This window comes from Rousettus aegyptiacus, unplaced genomic scaffold, assembly GCF_014176215.1.
Source record: "Rousettus aegyptiacus isolate mRouAeg1 unplaced genomic scaffold, mRouAeg1.p scaffold_m13_p_10, whole genome shotgun sequence".
NCBI lineage: Eukaryota > Metazoa > Chordata > Mammalia > Chiroptera > Pteropodidae > Rousettus > Rousettus aegyptiacus.
Window position 1 is genome coordinate 49,911,178 of NW_023416285.1, and position 27,160 is coordinate 49,938,337.

General features: G+C 33.2%; 1 protein-coding gene across 6 annotated transcripts in view; it reads left to right on the forward strand.

Annotated features, from left to right (window-relative positions):
- CDKL2 (cyclin dependent kinase like 2) overlaps nucleotides 1-26,519 on the forward strand; it is a 36,437-nt gene extending 9,918 nt beyond the window's left edge. For 2 of the 6 annotated variants that reach the window (XM_036227838.1, XM_036227839.1), the window contains exons 3-13: nucleotides 1,446-1,644; nucleotides 4,827-5,021; nucleotides 7,000-7,178; nucleotides 8,273-8,385; nucleotides 9,517-9,656; nucleotides 11,501-11,589; nucleotides 13,310-13,445; nucleotides 14,224-14,522; nucleotides 15,118-15,211; nucleotides 18,151-18,274; nucleotides 18,502-24,173. In XM_036227838.1, the coding sequence (XP_036083731.1) occupies nucleotides 1,477-1,644; nucleotides 4,827-5,021; nucleotides 7,000-7,178; nucleotides 8,273-8,385; nucleotides 9,517-9,656; nucleotides 11,501-11,589; nucleotides 13,310-13,445; nucleotides 14,224-14,522; nucleotides 15,118-15,211; nucleotides 18,151-18,274; nucleotides 18,502-18,761 (1,797 nt within the window). In that variant the 5' untranslated portion in view covers nucleotides 1,446-1,476 and the 3' untranslated portion in view covers nucleotides 18,762-24,173. The other 4 variants (XM_036227841.1, XR_004953102.1, XR_004953101.1 and 1 more) reach the window with 4 other exon arrangements.
- Nucleotides 26,520-27,160: the final 641 nt, after the last annotated feature.

Consider the following 27,160-nt stretch of genomic DNA (forward strand, 5'->3'; position numbering starts at 1 on the left):
AGACATTAAATGAAAGTTAAAATGTCAAATGCATGCAAAGTTGGTGTTGGGGACACCGCTGTGTAAACAGTTTATGGTAGAAGCTACTATCAAAGCTGGTAGTAAAATAATGAAATAATGGGAGTTAGTGTTGGCTAGGATTTATTTATTAACTCCTTCTTCCCTGTGTCAGATGAGTCTTCTGATTTTCCATGTTTATCGATAGTAAAACCCCAAATATATGTAAACTGCTGAAAATATACATCAGATTTTCATAGTTAGCTAAGACAGAGAACATTTGCTTTGTCTTTGTCATCAGTGTCAGTAAAACATCGCTATTCACAATCTGATTAAATTAGTTTTAGATTGCCATAAGTACACAAAACAATATTTTTTCTTTTCAAGTTTTATAAATGAGTGTTTTTATAATGTCAGGTTAAAAAAACTTAACTATGAGTCATCATTTGAATATATAGTTACCTAAGGATTTTTTTTCCTCCCAAAGCTTTTAGAACCAATTAAGAGCATGATTCTTTAAATTTTTTGCTTCTAGAATTTAATTTCAAAATCGGATTTTAAAAATAAATTTAACTTTGAAGTTATAATTTAGTAGGTTTTATATTTCATGGCAATCAAAACTTATGAATTAAAATCTATCTATATTTGGACTGAAACATTTTATTCTGTACCAAAATATATAATGGAATGATTGTTGGACCTTCATCGGTCATTATTAAAGTAATAAATATTTATTAGGATTGCCTTTGTCCAGAAAATGTCATATAATGGGATGTAAAAGAATTGTAAACACAAAATTCAAATGATCATTCTTATACTGAGTAATCATTAAAAGGACTTTTGAAATACTATATTTGGTACTACTAGTATTTAAATTTAAAAATCTGCTTATATACTGTGATGTCATTACCGTCATTTTGTAAGTTCAATTTATAGGAATTTGATTATTATAGCAAGAAAAGTAAAGGAAAATAGTTTAGCAAAGGTTCTTAGTGATCATTTTGTGAACAAATATTTTTCCCATTTGAATAGAAAGTGCATAAAGATTTTCAACTTTGATCTTTTAAACCTGATGTAAAAAAAAATTGATCTTCACTAAAAAGAATTGTGTTTTTCTAAAGTGAGCTATGATTGTTTTGTATAATAATTCAAGTATTGTTTTATCCGAATTAAAATATATCGAATTTCATTAACATAGCATTTAGTAAATTAAATTTAAAGTTAGTGCCTTCAATTACATTTGCACTGTCTATCTTGTAATGTGTATGAATATTTTGAAGCCATAGCTTAGAATCGAAAACAATAAGAAATTGTGAGTCAGCACAGGACAGCCATCGACCCCGTGACTGCTCTAATATGGAAAATAAGTGCAGAAGAATTAATTTACTGGGAGGGTGGAGGAAATTAATATACTCAATATTATTAACTTTATATTTTGATTTCTATAGCAAGAAAAATTCCTACTGATTTTGAATTAAAATGGAAAAATATGAGAATCTAGGATTGGTTGGAGAAGGGAGCTATGGAATGGTGATGAAGTGTAGGAATAAAGATAGTGGAAGAATTGTAGCCATCAAGAAGTTCTTAGAAAGTGATGATGACAAAATGGTTAAAAAAATTGCTATGCGAGAAATCAAGTTACTAAAGGTGAGTAAAGACATATATTTTGTTTAAAAAATAAGTTATTTCTTGATCAAGATTACATTTTTGGGGAAAAATGCTGTTTTTATATTTGTTTTATTTCCATAACAAGGTTTAAAGTATAAATTTTTTCTTTTGGAAATAAATAGAATGATTACATATGCATATTTTTTATGCATATTCATTTTTCTCATAAATTTAAACATGACTTTTAAAGTATTTGTTGCTTCTCTATATACTGTCTGCTTATCTATCTGTCTGTCTATCTATCTATCTATCTATCTGTCTATCTATCTGGCTAACATCTGTATTGGAGATTCCGAAAACCATCCTCAGAGGTGATGATTCACTAGGAGGACTCATAGCACTCAGCAATAGTTGTATTCATGGCTATGATTTATTACAATGAAAGAATATAAAGCAAAATTAGCAAAGGTAAAAGGCACATGAGGTGAATTCCAGAAGAAAACTGTCACAAGTTTCCAAGAATCCTCTTCAGTGGAGTTGCACAGGATGCACTCATTTCACATGTGAAATACTGTCTATCAAGGAAATTCATTAGAGACTCAGTGCCATGGTTTTTATTGGGGGCTGACTACATAGACACCCTCTGCCTGGCTCATACCAAAATTCCAGACTCCCAGAAGGAAGGCAGATATTAGGCATAAACAATGCGGTTTGCACAGTGAGCCATTTTATTAATTCTGGAAATGAAGTGAACCCTCCTGAAATCCAAGTTCCCAGGTACTAGAAAGGGCTCACTGCAATCATATCTATCTAGGGATAACAGTATCAGGCCTGCTATGGTACATCTTCTCTCTTCCCTCTCCCTTCTCCTGTCTTACCAGAAATTTATCAATTTTATTTATCTTTAGAAAGAACCGACGTTTGTCTTTGTTGATCTTTTCTATTCTGTATTTCTTTAATTTTGTTCTTTAGTATTTCATTCCTTCTACTTATTTTGAGTGGGTTTATTTTGCAGTTCTTTTTCCTAACCTTGTTGTGATAGATGCTTACATCTTTAGTTTTAGGCTTTGCCCCCTCATATATACATTTAAGGCTATAAATTTTCTTCTAAGAATAGTTTGGTATCCCAGAAATTTTGATTAGCAGTTCAGAATATTTTTCTCATTTCCCTCAATTTCCAAACATATGGTAATTTTCTAGGTTTCCTTCTTCCGTTTATTTACTTTTGACAAATTGCCTTATGACCTGAGTATATACGATGTAAGACTTGATTCCTTTGGAATTTCTTGAGACTTGCTTTTTGGTTCAGAATGTAGTAAACAAACAAAAATTCTTTATGTACTTGAAAAGTATTCCATTAAGCCGGCTTTGTTAATTGCATTGATTAAATCTTCTGAAGTCTCACAAGTTTTGTTTTTTTTTTTGTTTTTGGGGTTTTTTTTTTTTGTATGCTTGTTATTTCCAGTACTGAGAAGAACTAAGTAAAATATTCCTCTGTGGTTATTGATTTGTCTCCTTTCATTAAAATTCAGTTAAGGTTTAACTTTATAAACAGAAAGGCTATATTATAAACAGAAAGGCTATATTATTAGTATATAATACTTAGAATTATTATATCTTCAGGTTGAATCAAATCTTTTGTCATTATATAACTCTTTTTATTAGAGTAATGTTTTATCTTAAAGTCTATTTTCTCTAAAACCAGTAAGGTCACACTAGTTTAATTTTGATTAGTGCTTGAATAATACATCTTTTTCCATCTTTGTCCTTTCAGTTTTTCTCAATCCTTGTTTAGATGTGTCTTTTGTGAACACATAGTTCTATTTTGCTTTTTATCCTGTTTGACAATCTTTGCCTTTTAATTGGAACATTTAGTCTATTTACATGTCATATAGTTTCTGACATATTTTGGTATAAATCTACCATCTTTATATGTGCTGTTTGTCTTACTGGTCTTTTAAATTATTTCTTTGAATTGATTACATTTATTTTTTTATTTCCCTCTAATAATTTGAAAATTATACATTGTGTTTCTATCTCTTTGTGTTGACCCTAAACATTTGCTAAAGTCTAACAATACTTTTATCCTCTTACAACACTTATTTCTGGTTATTCCCTTTTATCGTATGTTAATATCACCATATATTAACCCTTATATATGTTTAGACAATACAAGACATAATTATTGTTCAGTTTTCATTTATCTTTCTTTGTTCTTTTCTGTATCTCAGACTATTTGTGATCTCTTCTTTCTGAAGTACATTATTTAGGATTTCCTTTTGTGAAGATCTACTTTAGATAAAACATTTGAATTTTAGTTGCTTGAAAATGTATTTTGCTGTCATTTCTGAAGGATATTTTTGCTGTGTATGGAATTTTAGGTTGGCAATTATTTTCTTTCAATAAAATGAAAACAACATTGTTTTGTCCTCTGGCTTCCATTGTGGCTCTTGAGAAGTCAGCTGTCAGCCAATTGCTACTTTAAAAGTTTGTTCTTTTATGTCTGGATCTCATTTTTTCCTTTCAACTTTTTATTGACATATAGTATACATCTAGAAATGTGTATATATCATAAGAATATCTCTATGGATTGAAAAATATCCAAACAACCCATGTAACCACCATCTAAGTCAAGAAAGAGAACACTAAAAATAAACCCCAGGAACCCCATCCCCCACCACCACTACCACATGTGCCTTCTCCAGCCGCTACTGCCTTACTCAGGTCACAAATATCCTGATTGCAATTAGCATAAGTTAGTTTTGTTTTCTGGAACCTTGTTCCCATTATATCAAAGAAGGTTTGGGTGGTTTTGTTTTTTGGTTTTTCCTTTTCAGGGTTTGTTACCAACTTTGGAGAGCTCTGCTCTGCCAGCTTTGTGGCCACAGATGATCTCTTGGTATCTTCCTATACTCCTGTTTGAACTAGACTACATTAGATAATTTTGCCTCATTTGTAGTGGATAGGGGTCATAGATCCTACTTAGTTTCATCAAAGATGGAGCTACTCCCCCCCCCCATTGGCTTTATTGTGTTCTCTGAGTAAAGAACAGAGCAGTATGGTTTTTATCTATAATTTTAAAACCAGAATATACTTTTACAATGTATACTGTTTCTGCATTTTATTTATACATTTTTCTTGTGCTAAGATATATTTTAGATTGTTATTAATTGCTAATCGTTTGCTTCTGTAAAAACTAATTTTGCATTTTTTTATAACAGCAACTAAGGCACGAAAATTTGGTGAATCTGTTGGAAGTGTGTAAGAAAAAAAAACGATGGTACCTAGTCTTTGAGTTTGTTGACCATACAATTCTTGATGACTTGGAACTCTTTCCAAATGGACTAGACTACCAACTAGTTCAAAAGTATTTATTTCAGATTATTAATGGAATAGGATTTTGTCACAGTCACAATGTAAGTATTTAGTTTTACTAATTATTTTGCCAATATTAACTCTCTAGATATCAGTCATTTAATTTAATGAGATACTTGTATAAAGTTTGGAGTAGTAAAATCATAGAAATCAAGTATGTTACTTTGATATTGCCAGTTTTCTTGTGCCATAATACATGTATTCTTTCCCCTAACATTTTATTATGAAAAATTTAGGCCATACTGAAGAGTTGAAAGAGTGTATAGTGAACACATATATCTACCACTGGATTCTATACTTTTTAACATTTCCTATATTTGTTTTATGATATTTATTCATCTATTCATCTACTTACTATCTATTAATGTCTTATTTAATTATACATTTGAAAGTAAATTGCCGACATCAGTACACTTCAACTCTAAACACTTCAGCTATGCATATCAAGTAGAGTTTAATATATGTTTGCTTTTTTTTGGAGGTAACATTTACTGAATGAAATGCACAAATTTTAAGTGATGAGTTTTGACGAAATGCATATATACAAAGATCCATGTATATGTTAGTTCAGATTCTCTTGCCTGGTGTGAAGTATGAAAATCCCTACTCTTACCCCATTGTCTATCACAATAATTTTATGTTCTTCCAGTATCATATAAAAGCACCACTAGGTAAAATGACACAATGTATAAAATGAGTAACTCAGCGCATTGATTCTGCCACTTCTGTAAAATGTGTTATTGTGTGTGTGATTATAAAAGTAATATGTGCTAATGGTAAGTATGGGGCTGGCCCTGTGACCTTGCCATGGATATCTAGGATATAGGAGAAATGGGTAGCCTACACAAAGTGTTCAGCAATGGCAGAGTTTCAAATATATATATTTAAAAAATTTTCAAAATACAGTTTACTTGTGTTAGAGAATTAGGTATAATAATTTTTTTGACTAGCTATAGAATTTTTAGTATCTCTTCCCAGAATTCATAGTTTTTCCTTTAGAAATCTTAACCACTGACCTTGCTTACACTCTTTACATTCCTGACTACTTGAATAATGCCTCCACTTGGGTACTCAGCAATCTACCTAAAAGCCCCTTTGCCTAAAACTAAACTACTGATTATTCAATCGAACTCACTTTTCTAAACTTTTCCATTTTTGATCATGAAACCATCATTCTTATAGATTCCCACCTTTAAATTAAATATCTGAGATTACTTCCTAAATTCTGTTGATTTCTTGATTTAAAATATTTCTGAACTATATATATATATATTCCTTTCCATCGCTTTGAGCGTCAGCCTAATTTAGGCCCTTGTTATCTCATAGTTGTCCCTCTGCTCTTCTCCCTGCCTCTAGTTCCTCTCTCTGATTTAGCTTATTTATGGCCAACATCTTCTTTAAATATTGTATTAGTCATGCCACTTCCATGGTTTCCCATGGCCTTGACACGAGCTCAGACTTCTCAGGCTGGCAGTTGAGGCATCCTTCCTTCTTAGCACATAACCTCTACTCCAGAAATATCATTTCCCCAGAGTCTCCTTATCCATTTCCATCTTCACTCTTACTCTCCTTGTTACCTTCACTTGGATTGCCCTTTCATTTCTATATTTATCCGGTCATACTTAGTATTGAAGGCAATCTTACACCTTTCATTAAAATTTTCCTTGACTATCCAATCTTCAATGATAGCTTTACTCTCTTAGTCTTGAGAGTAGTTATGAACAGAATAATTGATATATTTCATCCAATATCTTTGATTGTTTAAGTAAAATTTCAAGCATAAATGTTATTTCTTTCCTTGCTAGGTTTCAGATCCTTTAAAGCCAGGGGCAATTTTATGTGCTTTTATCTGTATTCATTAAAAGTACAAAAACAGAGCCCTGCACATGGCAGGTGCTCAAAAAATAACTAATTTGCTTGACTTGAAGTGCCAGTGTATGTCATACTTTGTTTTTTTGTTGTTGTTGTTTGTTTGTTTGTTTGTTTGTTTGTTTGTTTTTTTTTTTTTTTTTTTTGTAGATTATACACAGAGATATCAAGCCAGAAAATATATTAGTATCCCAGTCTGGTGTTGTGAAGTTATGTGATTTTGGATTTGCACGGACACTGGCGGCTCCTGGGGAGGTTTATACTGATTATGTGGCAACCCGGTGGTACAGAGCTCCAGAACTATTAGTTGGTGATGTCAAATATGGCAAGTAAGTCATTACAAAGTGTGTGTGGTGGGGGGAGGGGAGTGGATTTAATATGTTTCTGATATAATAAAAGATTCTCCTAACACTGAAAGGGAATTTTGAGTTTAGGGAACTTTGCAAAATGATTCATAATTTTTGGTGCTTTCCCTTTGATCATTCTTGTGAAATAAGTCGAGGTGAGTATACTTATTTTAAAGGTAGGGAAATCAAGCTGAGCAAGTTGTCTGTTTTTTACAGAGGGTTGGAAGTAGATATGCTATTTTTAACTTATAAAGAGAGATAACATTTATTGGATAAGTCTGATACTGTTGGAATGAGATGAAGTGGAGTGGGCAAGGGGAGTAGAAATAATTGAATGAAATGTTTTAAAACACAAATTGTCTTCCTAAATGAATTCTTAAAAGAAGAAGGGATTGTCACTTTTACTGCTTTTATAGAAATCTTTCTAAACTATTTTCTACACATTCTCTGTTTTCAGAGTACACGTCATTTAATATTTTCTTGATTACTCAGAGTTCTCATTTTACGGCCATACCATAACTTTTGTAACATTTTATAATTCAGCTGTGATCTTTAGCAATTTCAAGGTAGTTGTCCCCATGCTAATGATGCCGGCATATTTCTTAAGATCTGTGACTTATTATTAAAGTAGTTTTTCTGTTTTTTCCCTGTTAATTTTCAGTTCTCCCCTTTGTTATGTATGTGTTGTCCCAGTGACACCCTCCTTCTGCAGTTTTCAGTGTCTGGTTAAATAGACTGATCAACCTGGTTAGAATTATGTGTAAACGAAAGATGAATAGGCTCCGAATGGAAACCCAAAAGGTTTATTTTCAGAATAAAGTACACATAATAACTGTCTTGACTTTTTAGAAGCCTTTTCCCTCTATGTCACATGACTGAAATTTCTGGAAATCTGACTTAGGTAAAATTGGGATTTAGTACTTTAAGTTTATAAAGGAATATATTTTTATGGATAATTTAAGGCTCATTACTACTATTCTTAATACCTAGAATACTAAATAGTAATATGCAGAACAGATTCAGTCACGGTAAACATATTACACGCCAGATTTTACACCACATTGCTTTTCTTTTAGGGCTGTTGATGTGTGGGCCATCGGCTGTCTGGTAACTGAAATGCTCATGGGGGAACCCCTCTTTCCTGGAGATTCTGATATTGATCAACTATATCATATTATGATGTGTTTAGGTAATTATATACCTGCATTTTAAATTTTAGAGTTTTTTCCCCATATGTTTTTTATGTGTATTGATTTCACAAAGTAGGGAGTAAATAGGAAAACTTCAGATATATATTTGTTCATTCTCATTCTGGCTTTGGTCTATGTGACATGTGGTATTAATTATGCCCTTACCCCACTACCGCTCCACTTCCCCCTAAAAAAAATGATCAAAGGTTACACATTTTTCCCTGCACTTTTGCATTTAATAAATCACATGTAGAGATGATGCAAATGATCACTTATTACCCTTAGGTCAACAAGCTTTTGGTATAGTATGACTATTCCCTTATGCTCACCTTTAGTTTGAGAGACAGAGACTTCCAAGGTAGTTTTAATTTTGCTGGAGATATGACTTTTGTTGTTAGTGCTTTGGATGGAAGTATTTCAAAGCTAGACTATCAAAGTCTTCTTATATTTATTGAAATACCAATGTCATGTTGGGAGATGGAGCTTGAAAAATGGAAACAATGGTAAGATACTAGGGGTTTATTTAACTATTGGATTTTAAGTTTCCAGGTTAGAAATTTAATAAACAATATAACAGTTTCTTACAGTAGAATTTTCTTACATATTTTATACTCCATTAAGTATTAAGGTTGAGAATAAAGTTAAAGGTGCTCAAATCAGACCTTAGACATAGGTTGACCAAAAATTAAATTCTTAAATGGTAGAACTGATTTATCTACTTAGATTCTGACCACATGGCTATTACTATTTTCATTGCTTTGGTCAGCACGTTTATGTTTTGTTGTTAGAAATGTAGAGCTGGTACATATATTTTTAAAAAATCATAAAATGTTCTTTACCTCTCCTTTTCCTGTACTCCCTCATGTCTTCTGTTCTGTGTATACTGGCGTGTGAACTTTTCTAAATGAGCGTGTTGAGATAAGAACGTTAATTTCTTGAGCTGCCTTTGTCAAAACCACTATAAAGACTGCCAGGTGCCACCACAGTAAGAGTACTGTATCTGGTGGATTTTGCCTGCTGAGAGAGCCCCAGCTCTGTAAGTTGTATCCCACTCTTTGCTCTACTCCACATTACCTATCAATTATGATGTATAATGACAGAGATGTGTGTGTGTTTTTTTTTATGTCCAGGTAATCTAATTCCAAGGCATCAGGAACTGTTTTATAAAAATCCTGCATTTGCTGGAGTAAGGTTGCCCGAAATCAAGGAAATGGAACCTCTTGAAAGACGCTATCCCAAACTCTCTGAAGTTGTGATAGATTTAACAAAAGTAATCATTCGTACTTCTTTCGCTTTCTGAAAGGGAATTTGTAATACAGAGACTGGGCTTTCTCTTCTTTTTTTTCTTGTTTAGTTGATCTTTCAGGTCAATAATTTTTATTTTTATTTTTATTTAATTATTTTAATTTTTCTACATTAAGAAAGATTTTAAATAATTTTGTATATGTGTGGGAGGGAGGACTTCAGAGATAAAGCCCTGAAATTTTCACTTAAGAAACCATTTAGCGTTATTGAGCATGTTTTAAGCGTGAAAACATTCTCATAATATGTTTTTAATGTTTAAAATGCAAGACTTGTTTAATTGGAAAAGAGAAGCAGGATAAGAAAATAAAAAGGTTACACAAATAGGGAAATAAAGCATAGGGCATAGGATCATGACCTGTGATGTATTGTTAAAGGGGCTTTTGCTTAGCCACTGGATTTGCTGAAGATAATTTACAAATGGTCATCACCTTTGCCTTGTATTTGATTGAGGAAGATATTAGAGAGGTTCTCAATGGATCAAATTATCTCTAAAAGTAGACATTGGAATTATATATTAGCTCAAAAAAATTCTTATTAGTAGTATCTCTAAGACACCAGGAGCACATAACATTTACCCAAGATATTTTTTTTGTTTTTTCAGTTATTTAACTCAAAAAATTTTAGTAATCTTATAACTAATTATATTAAGTTCTTAGAAGAGTACATTTCTACTTTTCTACATAATCTAACAGATGCAAATATTTTTTATTGAGGCCAGCTTTATTATCTGTCTATATAATATTTAAAGGGAATAATAATAAAATTATTGCCAAACTTATGTCCCTTATAGTAGACTCATATAACTTTCAAAATATTTTCTTATAGAAATTTCTAACATAGAAAAAAAGGTAGAAAGAGTAGCAGTGTAATGAACCCTCACATACTTGTCATCTAGCTTCAACAATTAACAACCTTTTGACAATCTTCGTTCAACTATCTACATCTTATTCAACTTTTGGGGAGGAATATTTTTAACTGAATCACAGATATTATATTTTTTCATTTATAAAGAGACCTTAATTATCTGTAGAACTTTTTCTGTTCATTTAAAGCTACTCATTGAGTCTCTTTCTCTCTCTCTTTTTTTTACTGGCATTGAATGGTTCTAATTAATCAGAATAAGACCTGCATTATAACAGCATCATCTATGTAAAGATTCTAGCACAATAACAAGCACAGATTCTTTCTCTTCCATTCTTAAAGGCTTTAAATTTTAAAAATTTACAATAATTCTTTAATATCATACAACATCTAACCAATGCTCAAACTTTCATTGATTTTCTCGTAATTTCTTTTTTTATAGTTTGAATTAGGATTCACATGAAGTCTGCATGTCAAGCAATTGGTCCATATGTCTTTTAAGATTCTCAATTTATAAGTTCTTATTCATCTCTGTTTTTGTTTGTTTGTTTGTTTAGACCATGCCATTTGTTTGTTGAAGAAAGTAAGTTGTTCATCCCTTAGAATTTCCCACATAGTATAGTTTAATATGTTCTTCTGTGTCCTGTATTTCTTACCAGTTCATTGTGGAGCTAGAGCTTGATTAGAATCAGGTTGATTTTTTTGGCAGTACTACTTCATAAGAGTTTGTATATTTCCATCTAGAGATACTGAATATCTGGTGGTCTTTCTTTTTGTAATATTGGCAATCATTGGCGGTCATTGTCTAGATTTACACTTTATTTTTTATCATTTATTATAAATGTCTTAAATTCATAGACTATGAAGAGGTATTTTCTATATTTAGAAATTTAAACATAGACAATTAAAAATATATATATAAGTTGTATGTATTCTTTGGTTTTTCAGAAATGCTTACATATTGATCCAGACAAAAGACCCTTCTGTGCTGAGCTCTTGCACCATGATTTCTTTCATATGGATGGATTTGCTGAGAGGTATAGTACTGACTCATGTTTTCCATTTCACACCAAGCTAGAGTTAAAATAAAGCCTCTATAAGAGTAACAAACAGTATTTCTCTTATTTCTCAACCTAGCTACTTTTACATGATCTCAAAATATTTCCCAATAACAGAATTCACAGGAGTGGTCCTCTGCATTCACTAAATCAGGGCTCTTGGTTTTCATGAAGCAGGCACTTCATGCCTTTCTTTCTGTCTTCCTGTGGCAACATCGACCACTCAGGTCATTGATCTCTATGTTTCTACTAGTGGTATGATACTGTCATCTTGGATACTGATGCATTTGCAAAAGTGTCATCTTCTGTTGTTGCCAAACAGGGCAGCTGTCAAAACAAAAGACAGAGAGATGAGAGGCAATGCCATTGCTTTATATTTTTGCAAATCTGTTTACTATCTACCTTAGTAAAAGATACCTGGATTCTCATATTTGCTTCTGTATTCAATTAGTGGTTTTATGTTGTTTTGGTTGAAATATATGAAGAAACCCTGGCCTACCAAAAATATGTTGTTGGAAAATGAAAGAGGATTTTAATAGCCCTTTTATGGAATTGTGGGCATTCTTCTTTGATTCAATCCCCAAAACTTTGAAACTCTACTAAAACTCGACATTGGTAGTTTCTTAAAGTTTATTTGCATCATAGACTCTGAAACCATATCAATGAACTTGTTTACCCTTTTACATTAAAATCCATTTCTCTGTCTCATAGTTTGAATAGATCTTTTACCAATTTATACTTTCATAACATCATACATTGGTCATTTGGAAAAAATTGTTTTGCTAAGTTATGCAGATCTTTAAAATATTAATATATTTCATTATATAACATCAAAAAGTCACATTCTCATTGAAAAAGTCTTTAAGTTTTGGGAATCTGCTAAGCTCTGAGTAGTGGATACAAGTTTAAAAGAATTCTGTTTTTGCATAAAAATTTGAATTTAATAGTTGACACAAATATTATCAATCGTTTTCCTTGAAATAACAAGTGCCTTTGTTCATTTTTTAAAAAGAAAATGTCTGCCAAATACCCCAAGTCTGAATAACCATAGTTTTTCTATCAGTCTTTCTTTCAAGTAAAAATATTCCATGAAAAAAGTGGCTAGTTTAAGTTTGTATCTCAATCAGGTGTTTTTCTTAAGACAAGTGTTTCCCTTTGGTTTGCAGCAGAGGTGCTTTTGCATATTTCAATTTTGTCACACCGAATATGAAAAAAAGACGTGTTCAAGAGTTTATATTTAATAAAATTAATGCTTTTTACTGCTTTGAGTTCATCCCTAAACAAAACTACCATCCCCCCCCCTTTTTTTTTAACCTGAGAATGTGTGGGTATGAAGAATACAATAGCTGCTAGTACAGTTTGGTGCCACTGCTTCGGTTGTTGGTAAGATGCCCACAGTTTTACCCACCATTGCTTTTAGATCATCAGTGCAAATACTAGCACAATGAAAAAAGAAGTCATCTTCTTATTAGGATAAGAATAACTTTGACCCTGTGAATCTCCTGAAAGGTTCTCGGGGATTCCTGGGGGTCTGCAGACTGCCTTTTGAGAACTGCTAATCTAGGTCATAATTTTTCTCATTTTAATGAATGCAGTCTAGTTTAATACTCAATTTTAAAAAATCTTGAAAACCAATATTTTTCCTAGATTTATCTGTCTCATACAGTTTTATTTTATTGACAAATGTATTTTTATGTAGATTTTCTCAGGAATTACAGTTAAAAGTACAGAAAGATGCCAGAAATATCTCTTTATCTAAAAAATCCCAAAACAGAAAGAAGGAAAAAGAAAAAGATGACTCCTTAAGTGAGGAGAGAAAAACACTTGTGGTACAGGTAAATGTCCATATTCTAATAAGTGTGTTAAAATTTAAATTTAATATATCCATAAGTTTTTGGAGGAAAAAAATGAATATTAAAATATTTCTGAGTGGTGAACAAATTCACTTTTAGCTTCATTGTAAAAATGTATCTTCTTTAGAGATATTACCTATTTTAAAAATCTTCACATATCATGTATTGAGTGTCTACTATACAGTAGAGCTTGTCAGGAAATCACATACATTCAAGAACATTTAGACATGCACGTGCATACCCACATACCAATATATGGACACAAACACATGCGTACACCATTTTTTCCCTTAAATGATACTAGAGAAAACTATCATTTTTAGAATTTTATATAAAGTAAAGCATTTTAAAATTGAGATTTGTGTATTTAATTTATTCAGAATCTGTTCCCATTTTCTCAAGTGAACCAAAGGAAGCAGCTTCTCACTTTTGTGTTTCCTGGCTCTAAATATATAAGAACAAAAGTGGGCATGCTTGATTCCTTTTCCATGTTTCTTCCCACTGCAATATGTATAATTTGATATATGTATAAATCATACAAATTTGATATATATCAGAGCTAATGTGAATTGCATTTCCATTCAAAGGAAATATCTGACTAAGAATCTCAGATTTAATTTTAATTCCATAGTAGAGTGAAAAAGAACAGAGGTACAAAAAGATATCTCTGGCATTGTTGTAGCTGACAATTACTTTATAGGAAGAGGCGATTCATTCTCCTCAGATCATTAATGTTATTAACATTTTTATTAATGGTCAGGATACCAATGCTGATCCCAAAATTAAGGATTCTAAAGTATTTAAAATAAAAGGATCAAAAATCGATGGAGAAAAAGTTGAAAAAATCAGTCGAACTTCAAATGCCAGCTGTCTCCATGACAACGGGACAAGCCACATCAAAACAGTGCCTTCATCGAGCCTCAGAGATTGCAGCGATGGCAGCATAGACCACACAAAGAATCCAGGCATGGCAATTCCCCCACTTACACACAATCTTTCTGCAGTAGCTTCCAATATTAGTTCTGGAATGGGGACTATCACAGGAGTTCAGAGTTACAGGTATGAATTTGGAAGATAAGAACAAAACATTGTTTAAAGATATATTTGCAAATTTTAAGTGATTGTCAATTTAGCCCTATTGTGTTACTCTCAGGCTTCTGGATGCTATTCATTCTTGTCAGGTTGCTGTTTCAAAAGGCTTTTTGGCCTATGTGTTAAAAATTGTTAGCATCTGGTCAAAAAATTTAGCCTGAGTTCTAAGAAAGTAGAGTAGTCTTGTTTAAGATGAAGAGAATGAATCTACAGCTATTTAGTCTAATAACATGAAAGGAAGTTGTCATAATAAAAGAGATCATTGGTTTTGAAGGTCTGTTGTTGCATGGTATGGCTATGGGCATTTAGTGGTACAAAGAAGCTTCTTTTGAGAATTTTGCTGAAAGGAAAGTAATTTATTTGGTTGGAGTTGGGGACTGGGTGGAAGGCATGAGTATAGTAGTAAAGGACAATGTTTTACCAGATCTATGTGCATAGTATATTTAAGAATAGAAATTAAATTCTGATTAAACTGCATGTCATTTGGTGCTATCATTTAGTTTTGTGCTTGAAAAATAGTTACTGCTGGTTCTAACTTAAATTTTTCTTGTTGTTGTTACAGAGTGGATGAGAAAACCAAGAAGTATTGTATTCCATTTGTTAAACCAAATAAACATTCTCCATCAGGCATTTATAATATTAATGTGACCACATCAGTAAGTGAACTGTTTTCAGTGGTAGAAGAGCAAGCATTAGTTGTTTCTGGACTTTGATTAACATTACATATGATAGTGAAGAACTGAGAATTTTATTTGGAGACATCATAAATGAAACCTTAATTATGCATGTATCTTCCCAGCCTACCATAACCATAAATGCGAAAGTCTTAAAGTTTAAATAAGTTTTATAAAGTATTATAAGTCTAGAAGTTTAAATATAAGATGTTATTAAAATGGCATCAGTTTTAATTTAGGTAACAGTAAATTTTTTCAACCTTATGCTTGGCGATCAGTTCTTTTACAGGAGAAGATTGTCTTATCTCACTAACACCAGATTTGTGGTGAAAGTATTCTGTTTCTTCATTTAAGAAATATTTATTGATTATCTATTAGGTATAGGATACTGGAAATGAATAAATCAATCTTCCTCTTCAGGGAGCTCACGATTTAGTAGAGGATCAGCAAATTAAAACATAGTGTCAGATTGTAATGGTTGAAGCTTGTACAAGGTTCATGTCTTCTGAAGGTTCAGAGGAGTGTTATTATGCTCAACATAGCTGCCAAGATGTTTCTTTTTAAAGTTAAGTTAAATCACTGTCACTCTTCTACTCAAAACTCTCCATTGGCTTCTCATCTCTGAGTAAAGACTGAAGTCCTTACAGGGTCTGTAAGTTCCTAAATGACTCACTCTCCCATCTCTCTATCCCACCTCCAGCTACTCTCATTCTTGATCAATCTATTCCAACCACACTGATTTCCTTGTTATTCCTGGAACAGGGCCAGACATGTTCCCACATTTGGGCTTTTGCACTTGCTATTTCCTCTGCTTTAGAAATTCTTTCCCCAGATAATCTAAGAAATTTGCTTTTTCTCCTCCTTGGCTTACATGAAATCTCATTACGAGGTCTTCCCTAGTATTATAACTCATTTTGTCTCCCATTACTCTGTCTCTTCTCCTTGCTTAATTTTTTTTCCATTGCATATTACTGACAGCCTCTGTATCCTCTTATTTATATATTGTCTATCTCTTCCACTACAACGAAAGCTTCCAAGGGGAGGATTTGTGCTTCTCCTCACCGCTCTGCCCCACATCTTAGAGCAGCATCTAGCACATTGAAGCTGCTTTAAAAATGTGAATGAATCCTTCTGCCAGGCAAAGGGAGGTATGAATATATTCCCAGAAGAACATTTTTACTCACAAATTTCCCTTCCCTACCTCTTTCATTACCCTTGAGACTGAAAAAAAAATAGCTGCCTTTTCACGTCTCTCATGATTTGGACATCGTATTTGTTTTTCTTTTAATTTTTCTTAGTCTACAATTTCTGTACCCATAGTGCTCTCCTTTTCCATATACCTTACCTTTTGATTTCTTTGCGGATATTTTGTGTTTTACATTCCTAGTCTGCTTTGGAAGATTATTTTGCTCAGCAAGCCTTTTCAGAGTAGCTGGCTCAATACAGTTTTGCTGGAATTGATATCAGCCTTCTTTCAGGCATTACATAAACAGCACTGGCTGGTGATTTTAGATCTTATTTCTGTTTATCCTTCTTTGGAACAGGCAATCAAGAAAGGAGGTAAAGATGAGTGGGGAGAAGACCTACTGGAATCTTTTTTTAATGAAAATTAATGGAGGCAGAGCTAAGCCTAAACTTTCTTCAACTTTTAAGTTGAAAAGGAATACTCTTCTCCCATGCTTCATGCCCTAATGTTATTATTAACATCTCTGATGTATTTTACTTATTCTTTGAATGTGTAAATCTAATAGTTTGAACTTATAATCTTATTATTTTTTTATACTTGCAGATAGTTTTTTTGAACTACTTATTTTATTTTGTAGCTGATTTGAACTTAGAGCCTTAGCACTTATTCTATTAAAAGAATAAATGGAAACATCCAAGAGAAAGAAACTCAAAAGAAAAAAAAGAAAGAAAGAAAAAGAAATAAGCTCAAAAGCTCACTTCAGGACTTCTGAAGACTTTCTGGAAGGCAGAGTGGCATAATTCACAGAATATTAAACTTGAGCCATTAAGGAACCTCAGTGGCTTAACACTGTCATCATATGTCTCTGTGTGTATTTCATTATATATACATATAGTGTATATATACATGCATATATATGATTTCATTTTACATATGCAGCTTTTATTTGCATAAATCATATAATCTTTCTATGCATCATGTGTTTTGAAAATGTGGATAGAATATAGAGTTTCTGTCATTCTCAAATGAAACAGATTGGAAGAATGTCAAATTAATAAAGGTACAGAATTGAAGTGATATACTATTCTTCACTTTATTATTTTTTTCAGAGTTTATCAACTATGAAGTAATAATACTAAGAAATATTTAGAAAATAATCAAAGTTATAATTCTTTACTTGATCAACTGTGTTCCTAAGAGATAGTATCATGTGTTAACTCCGAGGAGCATGACAGGACAAATATTTTAAAAATGAGTAACATCACTATATTAGGAAAGCAAAAAAACAAGCAAGAAAATGTGATATACATGACAAGGTGAACTGCTCAAAATCAAGGTGGACAGTAGCACTTCGTAGCTCTTCATAATCCAGTGTAGCATTATGCCGAAAAGCTCAGCAAGTGTCATAAAGCCTGACCCTGCTGGCCAGAAGGACCAAGACAGCGATGCCCATCTTTTAACCTTCCGCTGCTTGCCAGGACTTACACTGTTGAGAGAGGGAGAGGGAGAAACTCATAGCAACCAAATAATCCACTCGTTAGCAATTTTAAAAAAATTTACTGAAGAAGAGATTTGAAATAGATGAAATTGTTTTGTATGTTATTGATGTTCTCAAATTTTGTAGTAGTCTATCCTTCAGTTCCATGAATTTTAGGATATGGACATAGTAGTTACAGAAGGGGAAGCCCAACTTACCTGAAAGCTAATTCATTTGTGTTAACCATTTTGATATTAGGTCACTAGTGAAAAGAGCCTGCATCAGGCAAATAAGAAAAGAAGAGAATACTCAAAGATAGATGTTCGTTTGCCTGAACTAAACTATAATCATCTCCCTGAACTAAGAGCCTTGGAAGGCATAGGTATGTTTATAATGGTTTTACTTTTTCAGCCCTTTTGTTTACTTTATTTAAAATGTATGTTAAATGAACAGAATATTAAAAATCCATAGTAACTTTACATCTTTAAGTACATAAATGTATCTATAAAATTATGTATAATAAGTACATATAGAAGGACAGATATAGAATGTGAAAAACTAACAAAAATGTCTAATTTGTTCACTATGTTTATGGTTATTTTTATATAGCTCGAAATTCCAGGCTAATAAGGAAAGAGAACAAAAATCTTTCAGAATCTCGAATTCCTTCTCTGGCTACTATTGACTTGCATGCCTCCAGTGTTGCGTTACATCAGGTACAGAAATACTTTGTAGGTTGGGTGGAACTCGGATCTCCTTCCTACTTCCTAGTAATGTATCTTAGGGAGAATTTTGTTATTAAGGATGGACATGTAGGATCTGTAAAATTTTGCTTGCTAAATTTTGTTTATGGTTTTTTTTGCACTTAGTACTTTTATTACATATATACTTATATAAACATTTCTCAGCTTTTTTAAAATTAAAAGTGTGTGTGCGTGTGTGTGTGTGTAGTCTAGTAGCTTTTATATAACTATAGGTTTGGGGTAGCATGTAGTATTTCACTGCATTAACCCCAAAGTTATAACCTATTTTCCAAAGAGTGAGACTCTGAAACTGTTTTTATTCTTTTAAAATATGTTGCTTATTTGACACTTTATCCCAAGACAATCCACTCCATCCATGTTAGAGATTTGTTATTCCCTAGTCATCTTGTTTTGTAATTTCTCATAACTGTTAAGAATATTTACATTTCTGCTATTTTTATATCAACAACAGTTATATCACTCATATTTATATCAAGAAAATTGGCAAACTCTTTAATCTCCTAAGCATACTGTAACTTGGTGCAAACTTTAGCTATGTATTATTGTACTTCCCCTTTACTTCACTTATCACACCTTTGCTTAATGCTTGGAAACTTTTTTTTGGAATCGAATTCTCCATCCTCATTAAGCATTCATTTCCATTTCATAGAGAGCAACTACATGTTGCTTTTTTATCTATGTGGATGCTTTTTTCTACTGTTACTTCTTAAATAATTTTGTAGAGCTCTACAAACAAGGAGAGTAATATTGTCGAGGATAACAAATTATAGAGGTAGTTACCCAATGACACTGAGAAAAAGGTTCGTTGACTGCTATTACTTTGCTTTATCTTTTGCTAATAATTTCTGTACCAACATAATCAAAACTAAACAAATTCCTGTTGTGTGAAGATTAATCATTGTCACAAACTTTACATTTAAGAACTACAGGTCTCAATAAATTATTTATATACTTCTAAGCTTAATGTGGATTTTAAAGGTGCAGAATTTTTCATTTGCTCTTTGAGAGTGCACTATTGTTCAAAACCACTTTTCAGGGTTGACATAATTAAATATAGTTCCATGCAATGGAAGAAAGGCTTTGGCTGCCTTCACACTTCTTCAATATTTTTATTGTTCTGAATTAATCTTTTTATAATATAACTGATTCTGTTATTTGCTTTCAATTTACTTGTTCAGTTTTCAGTTGTATTTAAAATACAATAAAGGAGAAAGCAAGTGTAGCAAAAAATATAAATTAACACCAGTATGACATGAGCTCGTGTGTGGACAATGTGAATGGAAAGAGAAGCAACAGGAGACTGGATTGCTCTGGCAGGAGCTAAGACTTGCCTTGCACTCACTTTGTGCTGTTCATCAATACGTTGAACTACATTTTGTTTCTGTACATAACACACAATTTTTCACTACTGTGTACCTTCTGGGACAACCTGTAAGACAGTTTTTTGTAAGTTAAGAGTTGCATAATACATGTCTCACTCCCCCACCCTCTACATACTTACACACGTTATGACCTTATGCACACAGCTAGACATTTTTCCCTGTAAATACTGTTTTAGCTTTTGTCTACAAATTTTGAGATGTTGTAGTTTCATTATCATTCAGTCCAAACGTTTTATTTCCCTTTTAATTTCTTCTTTAACCCATGCATTATTCAGAAATGTGTTTAATAGAATGTTGAGATTTCTCTAGATACTTTATCATTATTGATTTCTAATTTAGTTCCATGTGGTCAGAAAATACACTCTGTATGATTTTTTTTTTTAGATTCATCAAGATGTATTTTATGGCCCAGTATATATGGTCTGTATTGGTGAATGAACCTTGTTTCCTTAAAAATAATGTATTTTCTTTAGTTGTTGGATGTAGTGTTCTATAAATGTGAAATTAGATTAAGGCAGTTGTCAGTGTTGTTCAGATCTTCTATGTTCTTAATGACTTTTTGTTTATTTAGTTCTATCAGTTACTGAAAGAGTGCTGTCAAAATCTTTTACTATGATTGTGGAATTGTCTTTATCTCTTTTATCTGTTTATTTTTGCTTCATTTATTTTAAATCTCTATTATTAGGTACATACACCCTTATAATTGTTTTGTCTACCTGATACATGATGTCATTATGAAATCTGTCTTTATCTTTTGTAATGCTCTGTGCCTTGAAGCCTGTTTCATCTAAGATTAAAATAACCACTCCAGCCTACTTATACTTATTTGTTTCCATGGTATATCTTTTTATTTTTCATTTGCTTTCAACCTATCCGGTTTTTACATTTAAAGTGTTCCTTTTGCCAAGTGAATGTGAGTAGGGTCTTTTCTTTGCATTCATTCTGTCTATTCCAATTATTCAAATTGGAATAGACAGAATTGTATTCGCTTTCTGTTGCTGCTAACAAATTACTACCAACTTAAAAACAATACCCATTCATGATTTCAGTTTCTATGGATCAGGAGCCTGGACACAGCTGATTCTTTCCTCAAGAGTCTCACAGTCCAAAATCAAGATTTCAGCAGGGCTGCATTTCTTTCTGAAGGCTCTAGGAAAAATCTGTTTCCAGGCTCATTCAGGTTGTTGGTAGAATATAGTTCCATATGGTTGTGAGACACAGATTGCTTTCTGGCTGACATGCAGGGACTGTTTTCAGCTTCTAGAGGCCACCCGTGTTCCTTGGCTCATAGCTTAGCTCTAGTATCTTCAAAGCCAGCAACAGCGACTACATCCTTTTTGCCCTTTGACTTTCTCTTACCTCCCCTTCTACCTCGTCTCTCTGACTCATTCTTCTGCTTTTAAGGGTGCATGTGATGACATTGGGCCCACCAGGATAATCTCTCTATTTTAGGGTTAGCTGATTAGTAGCATTAATTCCATGTGCAAAGTTCCTTCGCAGCAGTAGCTAAATTAGTTTGGTTGACTAACAAGGGATAAGAATCTTAGGAGGATATCTTTAGAATTCTAACTTCCGCTAAATATTTAGGCCATGAACATTTAATAAGATTATTGATATGTTTAGATCTAGCTCTGCCTTTTTATTATTTGTTCCTCTGTATTCCCTTCCCAGTCTTCTTTTGTATTTAAATATTTTTAGTGTTGGCTTTGGAGGATATCTCTTTGTATTATTTTTTAAGTGAGTACTCTCAGGCTTACAGTGTATATAACTAATCTTTCACAGTTTACTTAGATAAATATTATGCCACTTGTAAAATATAGAAACCTTGCAAACATACTTCCCTTTCCCCTAACCTGAACTTATTAGAGTTATCATATGTATTTTATTTACATACATTGAAAACGCCACTATACCATGGTAGCTTCTGTTCTTCTATCTTAAAGATTACAGTTTTATTTTCTGGCATTACTTTCCTTCAGCCTGAAAAACTTCCTTTAGCTTTTCTTGCAGAGTAGGTCTGACGGTGACAAACTCTTTCAGTTTTTCTTCATTTGACTTGATTTTGCCTTCATTCCTGAAATATATTGTCACTGGGTATAAATTTGAGTTGGTAGGTTGTTCTTAAAAAGTTTTCCTCCCAGGACTATAAAGATGTTATTTCTCTGTTGTCTGATCTCTATGATTTCTGGGGGAAAATTCTCAAGTATTTAAATTGTTATTCTCCTGTATGTAATGTAATGTTTCACTTTTCTCTATCTGTTTTCAAGATTTAATCTTTATCTTTTATGTTCATTAGTTTGAATATGATATGTCTCTAGGCATAGTTTTTTTGGGGGGTAGGGTGTTCCTGAGCTTCTTGAATCAGTAAATTTATCTCTTTTACCAAATTGAGGAAGTTTTTTGGTCATTATTTCTTCAAATTTTTTTTCTGCCACTATCTTTTCTCCTTCTGAGATTCCAGTGATATATGTGTTAGACCTTTTGGCATTCCATCACAAGTTCTTGAGACTTTGTCCATGCTCTTCAATCTTTTTTTCTCTCTATTCTTAAGATTGGGTGTTTTCTCCCCGCCCCCCTTCTTAATTCCACACCCTCCCCTCCACTACTATCCCTGACCTATGGATGTGGATGTTGCCATCTCCCCTTAAGAACTGGATCTCTGAAGGCGGGGTGTCTCCTCCTACATGCTCACAGTGCGCACCCAGAACCTGGTGCTCCTGGCATACTTGGGGGGCCTGTTGTACCCGGGGGGCCTGGTGTACCCGGGGCCTGACGCACCCAGGGTATGGTCTGTGGCTCCACCCAGGGTGCAGACCTCCTGTGTGTAAAGCAGACGTGCTAACTACTACACTATGGAACCACCCCAAGATTGGGTATTTTCCATTGATCTGTTTTAAACTTTTTTGACTCTTTACTTTGTCAATTCCATTCTGCTATTAAGTCCATCCAGTGGGGTTTTAAAATTGCAGGTATGTGCATTTTAAAAAATATCCACTCGGTTCTTTTTTAGAATTTCTACTTCTCTACTAAGAATTCCTGTCCCTTCATTTCAAATACATTTTTCTTTACCTCCTGTCACATAGTTATAATGGCTGCTTTAAAGTGTGTGTGTGTGTGTGTGTGTGTGTAACTGTATATATAAAGTCCCAACATCTGGGCCATCTCAGGACTGATATCTGTTGATTGCCTTTTCCTTTGAAAATTGATTACACTTTCCTGGATGTTTTTATGTCCAGTAATTTGGGATTATATCTAGGACATTGTGATGTTGTATTGTATAGCCTCTGAGTCTTGTTGTGAATGTTGAAATTTTTATTTTAGCAGGAATTCACCCAAGTTTGGTTCACACTGTAAATTCTGCCTTAACTTCTGTGAGAGGTGATATAAATCTCAGTTCTCTAAGTCTTTGTTACCTAGTTTGCATCCGTCCTGCACTTATGTAGTTCAGGAGTTACTTGGAGATTTGTGCAAGTGATTCAGATCTCAGTTCAGTTGGCTAAGCCTTTGCTATACTGGTTTGGAGCTATCCAGGAATGCATACCTCAGGAGGTGGACTGAGATTTCTGTGGGCCTACACAGAGAATTAGAGGGTCTCCTTCTCTAGTTCTCCTTCTTCCAGAATTCCCTCCATACTTTTTGGCCTATAGGGACCCCTTTTCCTGGTTTCTCTGGCTATAAAGATGTGTTTTCTTTCAGACTCTTAGCCTCCTCTACTTCCTCACCACTCTGAGACTAGGGTAGACTTTTGAGCAAAACTACAGGATTGAAAAAATAACCTCCATATGAAGGGTTGCATCTCCAAGTTTTGACTCCATTCCTTAATCCTCAGTTCTTTTTTTAATTTTTTTTATTTTTCCCCAAAGGTTTTGTTTGTTTATTTGTTTGTTTGCTTGGTAATAAGTAGGAGAGAGAGGTTGTAGTGGGTTTAGACTCTCCTGGAACACCCTAAGTGTCTTTTCACATATGTACAACAAAGAGGTCAAAGAATAATATCTCCTTATTTCATCCTCTTCTGTATAAGCAACTTGAGCCAAGAATAGTTAATTTTAAACTTCTGATATTTGAATAAGAATTGAGATTTTTGGAAAGTGGGACTTTTATAATTATTAAGAACTTATAATGCTCATTTATTTATTTATAGGTACCAGGATCTCCCTTGTCAGATGATTCGGAGGCTGACTTACCTCGAATGGAACACCAGCACTGAGTGTCATTTTGGTTCTGAATTGGGTAGGTCTGTTGTCTCATACTGCAATGTGAGAAAGTAAGTGAGATAGCAATCAAGTTCTAGAAAGATTTTATGTACAATAGTTGGTGACCCATATCGCCCTGTGCTTTCAGATGCCGCACTAGCTTGAGATGACATCCTCTTGCAACAAAAGTGCTGATGTCCTAAGAAGAGATATTCGTTGTTTTGATCATTTACTTCTGAACTGCCTGCATTTTCTGAGAAAGGTCTAGCAGAAGGAAAGACAAAGACTTTCAAGTATTTCAAAGGAAGATTGAACAAGTGCCCCTCCCAACTGTTACCCATCACCTTTCAAGTCTACTGATGCTATTTCAAGATATACTCAATGAAAGAATAATGATTTGGTTCTTGTTACATGTGTGTATATTTACTACTAATAGATTGTGTATTTAAAGTTACCTAAGATTAAAAGTGAGTAAAAAGAGGAAGAGAGAAACATTATAAAAGGTCATGTTATGCATTGAACATTGTGTGTTGTCTGTATAAATGTGTGCATTTATTTAGGAGTGTGTTTGGTGGAGGTGGGTGCTAAAAACTAGGATCAATTGAAGAAAAATGGAAAAACCTAGGATCAGTAAGAGAAAAATGTTTCCTTTCCCCTAATCTAACTATAAAAACACATTTAAAATTCTTGCTTGTTTCTAGACTTTAAGGAGATATGTAACTGCTATCTCTGGATAGATGTATTTCTTGGTTTCTGTGATTATTGTAGATATTTGATCAGTGTATGAAAATCTGCCTCTGTGCTGGTCTTCAGAGAACCACACTAATGTAAATTTCAGAAAGCAACTTTTTATTTCTAATGACTTAGTACAGCTGGCACTCGATAGCCAGTCCTCTGCATCATAAGATTTTGGTGCTAATGTTCCTGTGTACAGGAATGAGATTGGAACAAGGGTGGTAAAGGAGAATTTCTTAGGTATATCCTGGAGTCAGATACTGCACTTCTCATTGACAAGAGAGATATACATACAAAATTAAGAGATGGGAAGCAGCGTTACCAACTAAGACTGGTTACTCTTCTCTGGGCCAATTGCTGTTGAACTCCTCAGCTGAGGAGGCTTTGGGAGGGAATGTCCACTGTTACAGACTTCACTCCTATCCACTGATAGTTTGAAGGTGATGCTAGACAGAATATCTCATATTCCAGAGATATTAGACAGAACCCAGAGATGTTCCTGTCTTCTTGCTTCCTCAAATACTTAAGCCTTCCCAATACCTTTTAACCTAGCTGCAAAATCATTTACCCGTACTGCACGCATCTTTTATAATGTACTGGTCCACAACTTTTAGGTGGCAGAGTTAAACCAATTTGACTCTAGAGGTTTGGTTTCTGGGTTTCCAGTCATGCCCTGCAGTTATCATTTTAGAGAATGGTTGGTTGTTAAGGAGAATAGAAATTTTTTTTTTTTTTTGCATTAACCAATTAATGATTTTTTTTTTTTCCTAAAAGGCATTGACTAGAACTTAGACCGAGACTTTAACCAGCACTTTTCTCTATTACTTACTCTGTGGAGCTTAATATTGGAATTCTGACCATAGGCACTTGGGCCTCAAAAGAGTAGGACATTCAGGAGGAGGCAAAATAAGGGGCTGCAATGTAGAAGTCTACAGGGGGTTCAATTAAAATTTGATCTCGATTTTGAAGCTCTGTCTTTAACCTCTGACCAGATGTTGAACTAGATTGATATGGCTAATATGCCGAACAAGATTAGTGTATAGACATTAATAGGCTTCACATTAAAATATTATTTTATTTTTGCTTTGAAAAATGTTGCCAATGGACACTACAACATAGAAGACAATACTTAGAAGCCAAATGGCTGCCCAGGTACTTCAATGTTATTTTTGTTTAAAGATCAGTGTGAAAATATTACCTTAATGTCTGAGGGTCTAGGATGGGTTACCTTCTCATTTCTATATTTGCTTTTGGTATTTTAAAACATTTTGTGAATTTTAGATTAAGGTACTAAAAATTGTTCACTAAGTTGGTTAGAACTTCAGCAGAACTACTTGAAAAAGAAGATTTTGCAAATTGGGGCTATAGGTACTAAACTAAAATAATCTTTTTTTTTTTTTTTCAGTTTAAGGTTACCAAGTCTTTCCTTACAAAGTTATGATTAAGTCACATACTAACAAGAAATATGTTTATATAATACTGGTAGGGGAAGTGGGCTTGCTGTGTGTATGTATTTTAAAATTAATAAATATTATATGATATTGAGCTCCATAGATGGTTTTTATTTGCATTCGTTTGATTAAGAGACTATAAACAATATATATAACACAGTACGGTATTTAACATATGTTTGAAATAATCTGTTAATTCTTTTTTGGAAACTTTAGCTATAGAGATGGCAAGTTAATTTTCTTGTACAGTCAGTGATACAAACAACCTGGTTATAAAGTAACATGTCTTGTAAAGACTACCTGGTAAAAGCTGTAACAGACTTGGGCTTAAAACCTTCTTTTCCTGAATGAGAAGCTCTTGTTTGGTTAGAATAGCTGACTCTCTATTGAAATGGTGGCATGGAAGATGTGTTTTCTTGTGTGACTCTCTCCTCATTGGCTTCTTTATCTTAGTTGTGCTATGACATAAGACTGGATCTGTACTAAACTGTGAGTCAGACTAGATTGAAAGTGTGATTGACTTGTTTTCTAAGCCCTCCTCTATATAACTGAACCACTAGCAGGGGACTAGAAATACCAGGTGACTTTAAGGCTAGTCCCAGTGAATTGGCCTAAATGGATTTTTCTCTTTTGTTTTCTGTTAAGTGTTTTTACATTAGAAATGGACCCTTAACACCCCTCTATGTGAATAAAAATTATGCTCTCACATTGCTTTTTAAAGGGTTTTATTATTTTTTTTGATA